Here is a 14,335-nt window from a genome sequence, read left to right on the forward strand (position 1 = left end):
GTTTTCTGGGTGAACATAGTGTAGACTGCTGATCTGATTACTGTGTTAGTTTGCATTTTAAATTATAAAGTTACCTAGATGAGTAAATATTTTTTACTTTATTTACAGGTAGATAAATATAAGCTCTTAAGGCAGCTCTCCCTGTGCACAGATCTGAAAGATATGAGTTTCATTTACCGAGGATTGGTTACACATACCGTTCCCTCAATAACACAGTTCAGATTTCAGATACTATGGTGTGTTAACTGTGAGTGATCTCAAAAAGCACAAACTTCATTGCTGGTTCCTCAGTCCACAAAAATTACCACGTAAACAACAGATATATGTCTTGACATGTGACCAGTTACGTCATACCTTTCAGTGTCTGTGGTTGGCCGTCATACATTTGTTGTTCAGTTCTCACATAGTCAGCAAAGAATGTAGTGTGTTGCCAACTTGTCCTCAGTGAAGAATCCACATGATGTTTTACAAAAATAAACCATCAAAAGAGGGAATTAGTAATGAAGGTGAAAGTAAAGCAAAGGAGTGAAAATTGATAACACTGGAAGTGAAATTTCAATCATAGATGTAGTTACAGAAGATAAAGCTGACGTGGAAATGACACTACACTATTTGAGAGATTCTAGACACTCAGCCAGAGGATTATAGTGAAAGTGAACTTATCGATATAAATATAAATAGTGGTTGTGACAAAAAGAATGAGACTAAAGGGAACTCTCCTGCACTGTTGGTGGGAATGTAAGTTGGTACAGCCACTATGGAAAACAATTTGGAGGTTCCTTAAAAAACTACAAATAGAACTACCATATGATCTAGTAATCCCACTACTGGGCATATACCCAAAGAAAACCATAATCCCAAAAGAAACGTATACCATCATGTTTATTGCAGCACTATTTACAATAGCCAGGACATGGAAGCAACCTAAATGCCCATCAACAAACGAATGGATAAAGAAGATGTGGCATATATATACAATGGAATATTACTCAGCTATAAAAAGGGATGAGATGGAGCTATATGTAATGAGGTGGATAGAACTACAGTCTGTCATACAGAGTGAAGTAAGTCAGAAAGAGAAGGACAAATATTGTATGCTAACTCACATATACGGAATCTAAAAATGGTACTGATGAACTCAGTGACAAGAACAAGGACGCAGATACAGAGAATGGACTGGAGAACTCGAGGTTTGGGAGGGGGCGGGGGGTGAAGGGGAAACTGAGATGAAGCGAGAGAGTAGCACAGACATATATATACTACCAATTGTAAAATAGATAGTCAGTGGGAAGTTGTATAACAAAGGGAGCCCAACTCGAGGATGGAAGATGACTTAGAGGACTGGGGCGGGGAGGGTAGGGGGGACTCGAGGGGGGGGGAGTCAAGGAAGGGAGGGAATACGGGGATATGTGTATAAAAACAGATGATTGAACTTGGTGTACCCCCCAAAAAATAATAAATAAATAAATAAAATTTTAAAAAAAAATGAGACTATCCCAAAGGAAGTGACACCAGGGGAAAAAAAACTTCACATTAAAGAAACTCTCAGAAATGTCAGGACATGGAGGGCCCTCAAAGGATGAAATGTTGGCAGCTGATCCAGCCTTCCAAAGGCATATGACGTTTACCCAAAGCATAAGAAAGATGCTCACTTGGTGTCTTAAGTTACAAGATGAGAAGAAGGAAGCAAGCACTGTTCAATAAGTTTCCTATAAAGAAATAAAACACTTAATGTTTTTAGTATTTTAAGTTAATGTACTAAATATTAGTTTACACTTTTTATTTCCCTGTACTTTTATAACCCAGAGTGAGAGAGATTTTAATGTTTTAACAGAAACTTTTAAAGGCGAGAGCATAATTGTAAGTTTGCCCATTGATCGTGGAGGTTGCACAGCTTTTACGACCCCACACTGCTGTGCGAAGCGAAGCAGGGGCTGCCCTGTGTCTAAGCTCCAGTGGGTGGATGCACCGGATTTACTGTAACCAGTGGAACAGCATTTCAGTTTTTGTTGCTGCCCTTTTAGAAAGTTTCTCAAGATATGACAAAATTATTGAATTTCATGATTTGAAATGTTCAAATCCATTCTGTTTCTTTAGTGAGGTAAAAAGAGGGGCCTCTAAGGTGTTGGTTTTTATGTATTTTTTAAATTGTAAAATAAAAGGTCTTTCCAAGGGCCAAACTAGGAAAAGGAAGTTTTACTTTGTGTTAAGAAGTACAAAGGGATCTCCTTAGAAATGAAACAAATCTGAGAGCAACAGCCTCCATGTTAGTTAAAAAAAAAAAAAAGGTCCTGTTCTCCCAGAAGCTCTAAATGGAAATCAGGGTAGGAAAATATCCAACTTCCAACAATATTCCATTGTCTGGATATGCCAGGTATAAGTCATGGGAGAACAGCAAGCCGTGGGGTTTGCACTTCCTGGTCACCCACTGAGTGACTGCAGGACTAGGAGTTCTTTGAAATGCTTTCCTTGGCAAAGCAGTGATGTGTGAGGGTGTCTGATGGTTGAGGTCTCATTGATCCTGCAGCTTTGAACCTGAATATTATTTAGGCCCATTACACAGTAGAAGCCATTAAACATCTGTGCATTTCCTGGCCCCTGCAGCTGTGACAGCGAATTGTTAGATGATTGGAGATACTTTCTGTGTATGAATGTGCTTTGGGTTATGTACAGGGCTGGAGAGACTGTGATAACCCAAGTAGTGATCATCAGCTAGCATTCTGTCTACACCGAAAGTGAGTGTCTCAAAAACTCATCCATTTTAAACTCGGAAGATTCCTTGCTGTGATTTTCTTCAGTACTAAAACTGCGAATATGGCAAAAATGTTAAGGCTAAAAGCTTCAAAGATTAAATCACCCTTAAGGAGTTCCTTACCGATATTGGTATTGGTCTTGTCGTGTGGGAAATTTAGGCAGGTTGCTGTTCTTCCTAGAAGCTGCTATTGGGATGGTTATCAGGTCCAATTAAACTGTATTTCAGGAAAAACTCATTACAGAGGTGGCTGTAATGCCATGTGCTGGGAAATGATCTATAGTTTGACACCATCTTCTGGTTATCAGCACCTTTTATTATTTTTTTTTTATTGATGTGAAATCCAGGTAACATGAAATTAGCCATTTTGAAGTGTATGATTCATTGGTATTCTGTACATTTACAATGTTGTGCATCCATCACCTCTATCAAGTTCCAAAATATTTTCATCACCCCAAAATAAAATCTCATGCCCATTAAGAAGTCACCGTGCATTCCCTCATCCCCCTGCCCCCTACTAGCCATCAGTCTGCTTTCTGTCTCTGTGGATTTACCTATTCTGGCCATCTCATGTACTTGGAATCATAAAAATATGATCTTTTGTGACTGGCTTCTTTCGCACAGCAGGATGCTTTCAAGGTTCATGCAGGTTGTAGACTATACCAGTGCTTCATTCCTTTTGGTGGTTGAACAGTATTCCATTGTATGGTTATGCCACCATGTGTCCGTTTGTCCATCAGTGGACCTTTGGGTTGGTTTCACCTTTTGGCTGCTGTGAGTAATACTGCTGTGAACTTCTGTACAGGTATTTGAGTACTTGTTTTCAATAATTTGGGGTATATATCTAGGAGTGGAATTACTGGGTCCTATGGCAAGTGCATATTTAACTTCCTGAGGACTCCCCAAACTGTTTTCCACTTCGCAGCTTTTAGTTGTGCCAAGTGTGAGGAGGGAATGTTTGTTCCCACTCCTGATACTTCTTGTGGTTCCCTCTGCCCTTTATTCAGTCCACCCCAGGGGAGCTAGACTGGCTTGCCTGACTGATAACCTGCAGAACACATGTCTTCCTCTCCTTTCCTCCTCGCCAGTCCTCCTAGGTGGAGAGGTTGGTCCTGTTCTGTGCTGATATGACTGGATTTATAAGTTTCGCGGACTCTCATGTTCTGTTTGGAGGCCAGTGGCGCTTTCATCTCTGAACTGGCCTCTGGCAGAACAAATGCTGACCTTTGTCTTTTAACTTGGTTTGTTTTATTTTTCAAGTCATCTGGAACCTGTACAGGGTTCATTATTTATTGGGGGTTCTTTTGGAGATCCCACAACTTAGGATGTAAAAGGATGTGATACCAGAAGAATTGGAACTTTGTATATGTGACCCGGACTTGGAGGTTTAAGATCTAACTGCCACTTATTCTTAGCAATGCCAACTTGATGAAGTCACCTAATACTTTACCTTCAATTTCTTTGTTAAGGAAAGTGGAATCCCATTCACCTTTCCTATGTTATAAATATGCTGTGGGGCTCATGTAAGTAGCAGAGCAAGTGCACAATAACGTAGGACCTGACCCAAGAATGAGTGTATCTAATTTACATTTTTGTTTCAAATATTTTAACAGAGCTTTTTTTACAATATAAAGTTTTTTATGGTGTAAAATACCGTGTCTGAATTTTAATAACTTGACCACAAAATTTCCAGCAGGATGATTGCTATAGGAATATGGAACAGATAGAAAAGCTGGTAAGTCTCCAATCTTTAATGAGAAAATAGATAACTAACAGGGTAAGCATTCGCTTCCCAACACCTGATGATGTGATCAGAGTTCCAGGCCACTTCTCCATCAAGGTCATTTCAAACTCTGTAATTGAAGAAGTAATTTTTATTGGGAAGAAAAACATTTTGAGGCACCTCTGTAATGATATAAAGACAGTTTTGTGAACTCATTTAGCCACATCGCTAGATTATAAGAATATATCTCCAATAAGAAATGCTCTCATCTCTCCTCAATATCTTATCTTAGGTTACACACCACCTTTCCAAACTCTTCGACAGCATCGCAGACCTGCAGTTTGAAGACGATCAGGATATTTCCGCACACAGGGCAGTTGGAATGTACAGCAGAGAAAAGGAATATGTCCCATTCTCAGCTGAGTGTGAATGCACAGGCCATGTAAGATTTGATTATGAGGTTCTCCATGCCAGAGAAATATTGGGGAGATAATTTTTTAAAGTTGAACAAGGAAGAATTAACTCATGTCAGCTGAGGCTGTGGTGAACTTTATGCTTGGGGATTCGCATTTACCTGCGTCTGGGGTGACAGAGGGCTCCTCTGCTGTGCTTCCCACTCTGCTCATGGGGCTTCAGTGACCTGCAGGGGCTCAGATGCTCACAGTTGAGCCAGATGGGAGGGACTGTCACAGCAAATGCCACCCAGTGACTGAGTCTCCTACAGAACGTATTGTTTTCACCCCTGCTCAGAGTACAGGAAAGGGTTAGGGTGAAGCAGCACCTTGCAGTGAAGCACGTTTTAAAGAGCCTGTGGTTCAGGATTCTGACATGGATGTTGTTAAGTGGCTGCTCGTAAATAAAGTTGATTGAAAAGTTGAAAGTCTGCTAAGCTGATGTCACATACTGTGTACACAGTTAACGTACTCTTCTCTCACAGCCAAACACCTCAAACATATTCTCAACAGTTATCTGTAAGAATGGCTCTTTATGATTTATGAAAGAGCTGTTGGTGTTTTCAGATGATTTAGAGGAATTGCATCTTTTTATGATGATGCGTGTATAGCTTGAGTTAATCCACAGAGTAACTGAGACAGTAGCCTCTATTGCAGAACAGTTTAGGTTGAGGCAGGGGGTTCCTTAAAGGGTCCCTTGCAGAAATGTGATGGCAAGCTTTTTTTTTTTTTACAAGGGTGTTCTTTACTACAGTCTGTTGTTTTTTAATATTGTACCAGAAAAATCCTGCCAAATTCAGGGGAAGCAGATGGTGGAATACTTTGATTAAAGTATATTTTTGATCTCTTGGGCTCTTTAGGATAGTATTACAATGATTAGAAAAAGTCACCATAAACTATCTTGACAAAAGTGTGTTGCTGTCTGCCTCCTCCCTGGCAGACTGCTAGCTGGCTGGCATAGTGCCCAGAAGAAGGACAGTCCAATTGACAGATGTGGGCATCACTAGCAGGAACCCTTGGTATGGAAAGTTCGCACAGTGCTCTAACTTATTTTATATAAGCAACATTATGCTAGAGACTTTTGGGCATGTAGCACATTTACCCTCTAATTGTCTTTGTTTTATAAAAAAGATGCTTTTACTTTAGGTCTCTCCCCGACCCACCCCCCCGGCACTTTTATGATTGGTCCCTCCCAATTTTGACTTTTTGCATTTTATTTGATAAGTGTTCATTGAATACCTACTATGTACCAGCTGCTGGGTTTGGCTTTTGGAGATCAAGAAATGAATAAGACATGGCACCTGTCCTTGGGGAACTCTTAGGCTTATTGAAGATATGGATATTCACATAACTAGTGAGAATGGGAAGTGATAATTCTTGTTACAACAGGTTGGACAGAAGCTGCTGAAAGACCGAAGTGGGGTTATCAACCAAGCACCTCATCAGGGCTTAGTTCTCAAACTATATTGAGCTGAGTTGCTGTTGGTGGCATATTCTCTGAACATGGGCTGATGTGTCACCTTGTAGGTGTGTTTGGTCTTCCCAAATGGACTGGAAAGTTCTTGAGAGCAGGTGGCCATATTGAGGACATGGATCCCAGAGTATCTGGGAGATGCTCAAATGATATCTGATTTACTGAGGAGCTTGTTGCTTGGTGACATTAAGAGTTGTGCTGAGTGACTACAGTAGTGATTAGATCACCTGCACTCAGGTATCTGAGCAAAGCCCAACTAGGAAGCCACAGGAGAAGGCTCTTAGGATGTTGGGGTCATTGCAAGGGTGATGCTTCGTTTTTCTCCCAATAGGGAAGGCTGTCAGCTCCTTGACCACATATCACTCCTTCCCAGTTCTCCAGAGAAAGAGGTTCTAGGAATGAGCGCTGTGCCATCTTCACAGAGGCAGGGAAAGAAATCAGTTATGTAATCTTCGGGGTCTCATACAGTCCTTGGAATTCATTTATGATAGTCATTTTTTATTGCTATGGTCAATTACCTGCAAATAGTATAGGTATCCTTTTTGTTATATATTAATAATATCATACCAAGGAAACATATACGGATACATAAAACAAAGCATACTTGAACAGGATGGAAAACTGGCCGAAATATATTTGTGGGAGCAAAATAAACTTCAAATGAGTTTTTTTTAAAAAAGATTAATTTTCACAAGTCAGCAGTTGTCCTATCTCTCATACTCTCCTGCTGTCTAATTTCTGACAAGTGTGAAGATGAGAGCCAGTAGGGAATATAATTAAGATACTTGCTGAAAACACTTTGTCTTAAGACTAGAAACTATGAAGATTTTAGTGTACAATCTTCAGTAGATTTAAAAATGATCAAAAGATACATTTAAAAAATCAATTTCCTAGACTCACAGACACAGAAAGCGAATTTATGGTTATCAAAGGGGAAAGGGGGCAGAGGGATAAATTAGGAGTTTGGGACTAACTGATACACACTACTATGTATAAAATAGATAAACAACAAGGTCCTACTGTATATCACAGGGAACTATATTCAATATTTTATAATAACCCATAACGGAAAAAATTCTGAAAAAGAGTATGTGTATATGTGTAACTGAATCACTTTGTTGTGTACCTGAAACTAACAGAGCATTGTAAATCAACTATACTTCAACTTCAAAAATCAATTTCCTATTATTTCCAAATCTCTAGAATTTTACTGTAGCATATTAGCTGGGATGTGTGGTTTCTCAAAACACTGTGCGTTACCAGAGGAGATCTTGGTCTAGAACACTCTGGTCTTCAAATCTGAAAAATGAATAATGGAGAACACCTTGTCTGTTTAGGATGTGGAAATTTATCCGCCAGCTGGTAGGTGAGATAAGATGAACAGTGTCCCAGCAGAAGACAGGTTCATGTAGGAAAGACTTCATTAATCAGTAGTTGACTGCCTCCTTTGAGTTACCCTCCTAGCACAGGGGTTTAAAATAAATCCACCTGAGGCCTCCCGCTCTGTGTAGCCTTCAAGCCCATGAGAGGATGAAATTATCCCTCTTCCATAGTTAAGCCTGTGTTATGACATTTCCATTTGCTTCAACAGGTGGAAACATGGCTTCTACGGCTGGAACAGACCATGCAAGAGACAGTGCGATGTTCTATCACAGAAGCCGTCGCAGCCTATGAGGACAAACCCAGGGAACTGTGGATTTTTGATTTCCCGGCTCAAGTTGCACTAACTAGCTCACAAATCTGGTGGACTACAGATGTAGGAATAGCCTTCAGCAGGCTGGAGGAAGGCTACGAAACGGCTCTGAAGGATTTCCATAAAAAACAGGTATTTATAGATTCATGATTTCAAGACTTAAAGGGACTTGAAGAGGTAAGCTTGATTCATTCATTCATTCATTCATTCTTGTTTATGCAGTGTCTTCTGTGTTCAAGGCATGACACTAGGAAGATTTTAGCAATCACTTGTTTAGCTTTCCATTTTTTAGCTTGGTGTTGTCCTTGTTTTCTATGTGGGTTTAAAAAACATCCATCTTTAAGCAACAAGGTCCTACTGTATAGCACAGGGTACTATGTTAAATAACCTGAAATAAACCATAATGGAAAAGAATATTAAAAAAGAATATATATAATGTATGTGTATGTGTGTGTGTAACTGTCACTTCGCTGTACTAGTGAAATTAACACAACATTGTAAATCAACTATACTTCAATTAAAAAATAAAAAATACCTATCCTCGTCCATTATCTCCCAAGGATCTAGTATATCACCCACACGTAGATACTGTACCTTTTTTTTCCTCCTAGGTAAGGCTGTCCATCTCAGCTGACCATATATTTATTACAAAGTAGGTATATGATTTGTTTGACTCAAAAAAGATGGCTGTTCAAAAAAAAAACCCAAATATTTTCATGTATTTTAGTCTTCTTTTCATTATAAATTACAGATGAGCAACTTTGGAAAAGAGTCTATTTTGAACTCCATTTTATTCACCCCAGTTATACTATGGCCTCTTCTTATGCTTCCCATCTTGGCTGTGGAACAATTCAGAGAAAGAACCTTTCTCCTGCTTATAGATTAAGAGAATATGAGACTTATCTTCTAGGGCCAAACTGCTCAAAGTGTTTTCTGTGTACCAGGAGCATTGGTATCTCCAGAGAGCTTGACACAAATACAAATCTCAAGGCCTACTCAACACATGCTGGACCCAAATACATTTTTTAACAAGATCCCAGGAGATTTGTATGCAGTTGAGTTTGGGAAGCACGATTGTGGTTTATTTTGGGAAGAACTGTTCTGATGTGATTGTGTACAAGCATTATATATTAGAATAAATATTATTAGTTTAAAAAAGAGAATATTAGGCTTGGAAAGGTGTTTGGTTTTTTGGTTTTTTTAATTTATTTATTTTGGCTTTTTAAATTAATTTAATTTATTTGCATTGGGTCTTTGTTGCTGCATGAGGGCTTCCTCTAGTTGTGGCGAGCGGGAGCTACTCTTCATTGCAGTGTGCAGGCTTCTCATTGCTGTGACTTCTCTTGTTGTGGAGCACAGGCTCTAGCCACTCAGGCTTCAGTAGTTGTGGCATGTGGGCTCAATAGTTGTGGCTCATGGGCTCTGGAGCACAGGCTCAGTAGTTGTGGCACACGGGCCTAGTTGCTCCGTGGCATGTGACATCTTCCCGGACCAGGGATGGAACTCGTGTCCCCTGCATTAGCAGGTGAACTCTTAACCACCGTGCCAGCAGGGAAGTCCTGTTTTTTTTCTAACTTTTTATTTTCTATTGGAGTATAGTTGATTAACAATGTTAGTTTCAGGTGTACAGCAGAGTGATTCAGTTATACATATATATGTATCTATTCTTTTCCAAATTCTTTTCCAATTTAGGTTCTTACCTAATATTGAGCAGAGTTCCCTATGCTATACAGTAGGTCTTTGTTGGTTATCCGTTTTTAAATATAGCAGTGTGTACATGTCAATCCCAAATTCCCTATCTGTTTATATATTAGTTTGTCTACCCTTCTTGTGTTCAGTGGATAAAGTCTGAATCCAGATATGTTCATTGACTTTCCCAGTATTGCACAATTTGTAAGTAACACTGGCAGAGCCCACAGAGTTGAGAATGCTTTTCATTTCTCCACATTGCTTCTCCTCTTAGTATTTTATTTTAACTCAGTGCCTTAAAAGTCACATAGATTCAGACAGTGAAGGATACTTGTGTTGATGATTCCTTTTAATTTGGCTTTTTAAGTCTTGGGTAGAACCCACCTAATTTATGTTTCTAAAGAAGTTTTTGTGTCAGTTACTTTTGGAGAAAAGCATTATATATTCTTCTTGATTTTACATCCTTAGGAAAATGGAGCATGAGTTTCTATTTAGTAGGCTTGGAGTTACAGGCTTAGATTGATAGAGTGACTGTTTTTTTCCTAGGGCAGTATGTCTGCAGTTACAGTCAATGCCACTTGGATGAGAAAACTAATTTTTTTCCATGGGTAAAAATAACTGAGATAATTAAATTATAATGAATTCTATTATGCTTATAAAAATTAACTTTCTGGTTAGTTGATTTATTGATATCTATGCTTTTGTTTTAACTACAGTACTTTTATTATATATTTTAAAATATATAATATTATATAAGGATGTTATTACAAAAAAATTAATATCCTACCTTAAATTTCAGCTACTATCAATCACTGCTCAAGCTTCAATCTTTCAACAAACATATTTCTACTTACTGTCTGCTAATATTTCCTCCTCTGTTCGTTTAACTCTTCCTTGCCCACAATTCATTATTTTTTGTGATAATTAGAATATGGCTAGAAACACTAAATGATATTTTATGGATATTTCTTTTTTATATCAACTATTATTTTCAGTTTCATGACTTTATATTTATTGTTAAAGAAGAAGACAATCCAGACATACAAAGGGAATAAAAAGGCAAACAAATTTTTAGAAAATGCCCATAGATTCACTTCCCACAGATAACCATTGACAACGTTTTGACGTACAGATGTCAGAAGTCTCCCCTATATCCACTATGTGTGTCTTTCTGTATGAATGTGTGTGTGCATGTGGGGAGAGGGGGATATGTAGCTATCTACATGTAACTGTAGTTATTCATGTTGATTATATAAATAAGAAAAATGTTATTTTTTACATTCCATACATTTGGTTACTTTATGTTTTCACTCAGTGTGTTATCTACATTTTCCTAGTCATACATGTATATCAAATTCACACTGAAATGATCAAACAGTATTCCTTTACGTGGCTATACCAGAATTGATTTCCTCCCTTTGCCAGCTTCAGGTTGACTAGTGACAGTCTGACTGCTCGTCAGGCACTGTTCTAGGCTGCATAGCTCCTGTGCTCATGGTGCTTATGTTCTGTTTAACTGTTAATAGTTCTTACCTCTTGCTCCTAAGGACCTTAGAGTCCTTTTCTCGGATCTCTACTTCCCGTTTTACTTGCTGTAGTTTAATCTTATTTTGTATTAACCCCCCATTAGTTGTGTTGTTACTATTTTAAATCTTACATAGATTTATCAACATATTTAGCAGTGACTTTGCTCACTTTTTTTTTTTTTTAACCCTATTTCTTATTTCTGAGTCCAGTTCTCCTTTTAAAGTATATCTTGTAGCTGTTTGCCCGGTGATGGATAATACATAGGATGTTTTCTGATCCCTTGTCTTTGTTGTAACTTCCTTTTTGATGGTTTAGGTAGAGAATTCTAGATGGAGAATTGCTGTCATTCGGAACTTTAAAAATATGATTCCATTTTGGGGAGGCCTTTATGGTTGTGAAGTTTTCTTTCATAAGCCATCTGTCTTTGTCTTTGGCTGATTATAAGATTTTTTTTCTTTTTGTGATTCTGATGTTTTATTATACTGTTTAGTTGTAGATTTGTGTGTATGTGTACACGCTTTTTAAACTTAGTCTGCTGAGGACTGAGGCACCTTTTTGAGTCTTCAGTTACATGTTTGTCTTCAATTTAGGAAAATTTTCTTTCATTTTTTTCTTTGATTAATGCCTTTCTTCTGTTGTCTCTGTTTTCTTCCTCTGGAATTTTATCACTTGTATGTTGAGTCTTCTCATGTGATCCCCCCTGCCTTTTAACCTCTATCTCATATTTTCAAACTCTCCAGCTTTTTGTGCTGCAATTTCAATGACTTTTGGACTCAATCTTCTAGTTCACCAGCTCTTTTTCCTTGTAGTATGATGATGGAGAAAAAGGAGTCCAGGGCCAGATGACATAGGTTCAAATCTCTGCTTTGCCATTTATTAGCTGCATGACTTTGGGCAAGTTACTTAACCACTCTGTGCCTCAGTTTCACGATCTGCAAAACAGGGACAGTGATAGCATCACAATATTGTTAGAAGATTAAATTAGTTAATATAGGTAAAAAACTATTTAAAAGTGCTTGACAGAATTTAGTACTAAGTGTTACCTATTGCTGATATGATGAAAATAATAACAATAACAGTGTTGTCTAATGTGATTCATAATTTAAGGCGTTCTTCCCCAACAATTATCATAAAGTTTTTCAAACATATGAAACAATTGAAAGAATTGTACAGTGATGCACATGGCTACCACCTAGATTCTACAATTAACATTCTGTTTCTTTTTCTTACCACATTATCTGTGCTTTATCCAGCCCTCTACCATTCCATCTACCTATCTTATATTTAGGATTCATTTCAAAGGGAGTTGCAGATGTCAGTCATCTTTACCCCTAAACACTTCATTATACGTAACCATTTCATCAGTTTAATTTCAGTTACTATATCTCAATTTCCTAAAGTTTTTTTAAAGAACCATAGGTTCTTAAAAATCAGTTTTATGATGACTTATCTCTTCATTATGGTTTTTATTTTTCTGTGTTATTAATAGTATTATTTAGGTTGTTGTACTAACTGTTTTGAGACTGGTTCTTTTAATTTGAATTTATTTTTGTATGTTTATTTTTAAAGGTTATCTTTAGGTTGGTTTTTTTTCCCCTGGAGGAATTCTGTGTCCTACATTGGGCAGATGTCCCTACATATTTTTCTCCTTGTTTCTTCCAGCTTTTTACAGGTTTTGTGAGTTCTGGATTAATTTTGTGGTTACTTACTCTGTCTGGAATTTCCTGATCATCCAAGCAGGGTCAACTTGGATGCTGTAGCTTCACATGACATAGGCCTGAGATGCTGATTTCTTTTAGAGGACTTTTTTCCTATCCAAAGCTGCAAGATGTTTCAAGCTTTCTTTTTAATTCTCTGAGCTGGTGCGTTAAGAGTTTTTCTAGAACCTTTTATTGGACTGTGTAATACTCTGAGGATCTCAGCCTTATGTCAGCATCTCAATTCCAACTCCCTGCCTTGCTCAGGGAGTGTAAGAGGAAGAGAAACAGAAATGTTCTGTTGCCACATGGGCGATTTAAACTTCAGTCTCCGATGTTTGGATCTCTATTCAAGTCCTACTTTAGGCTGCATGGCATTAGCCTATTAACCTCATTCTACTGCTCTGGCTTGGATGTACGTTCTTGGCATTAAGGACTGTCACCCATTCTCCTCCAACCCTTTCCCCTTCTTCATTCCCCCTCTCTCTTTCCCCCTCTCATGTGTTTGGCTGTGTACTTTGCATGTGGATGTGTTTCATTTTATTCAAATGTCCTCTGTGTTAATAAAGGAATTGTCCATTCGGTTTAACCCGATATGTTGTAAGACTGCCTGTTGTTATTATTACTGCTATTTATGTTGTTTTTATTTTTGGCTCTCATTAATAATACCGTAGTAAACAGCTTTGTGTTTACATACATGGTGTGCATATTTTTCCTTTATTTCTTCAGGATAAATTTCCAGGTGTAAAATTCCTAGGTCAAAGAGTATACCTTTTTAAGCCTTTGAAACCTCATGCCAAGTTTGCCTTCCCAATATCAGTGTGTGAGAATTGTCCAGTGCCTTCCCTGTCGTCAGCATTGGATTGATTCTTTTTATTCCTAGAGCTAAAGTTATTCATATTCCAGTAGCTTTAGCTTATTCAGCTAATTAAGAAAATTTAGCTTTTTTTCTCCTTTAAAATAGTTTTAGAGTTTTCCATTTTGTTCAAGAGTTATAATAATGCTGGTTTTTCATGTTAGATGAGAAGTAGACAAAGAGGATGGTTTATGAAGACAGCGTTCACGTGCTTAATTATGAAACGTTTCTAGCATGAATTGAAATGTTTGACAAACCAGCCAAAAAATGCCTTCAATGTACCATTTCAGTGTTGCCACTGATACTAATATGCACACCAGAGAAGCGAACATTTGAATACTGTTAAAGCTGTAGTTCGGTTTGTGAGAAGTGTTTGCATCTAAATCGAAACCCCATTAGTTTTTGCTCTTTAAAAATGGATGTAACCATCTGCTGGCGCTTGTTTTTAATTAAAATTACTCTTGCTAATACT

At 37.9% G+C, this 14,335-nt stretch overlaps 1 protein-coding gene across 1 annotated transcript in view; it reads left to right on the top strand.

Annotated features, from left to right (window-relative positions):
• DNAH11 (dynein axonemal heavy chain 11) overlaps positions 1–14,335 on the top strand; it is a 315,727-nt gene that overhangs the window by 92,082 nt on the left and 209,310 nt on the right. Inside the window, 2 exon segments of the mRNA XM_057731719.1 lie at positions 4,768–4,917; positions 7,993–8,226. Of these exon segments, the coding sequence (XP_057587702.1) occupies positions 4,768–4,917; positions 7,993–8,226 (384 nt within the window).

Source organism: Hippopotamus amphibius, chromosome 4 (assembly GCF_030028045.1).
Source record: "Hippopotamus amphibius kiboko isolate mHipAmp2 chromosome 4, mHipAmp2.hap2, whole genome shotgun sequence".
Classification (NCBI taxonomy): domain Eukaryota; kingdom Metazoa; phylum Chordata; class Mammalia; order Artiodactyla; family Hippopotamidae; genus Hippopotamus; species Hippopotamus amphibius.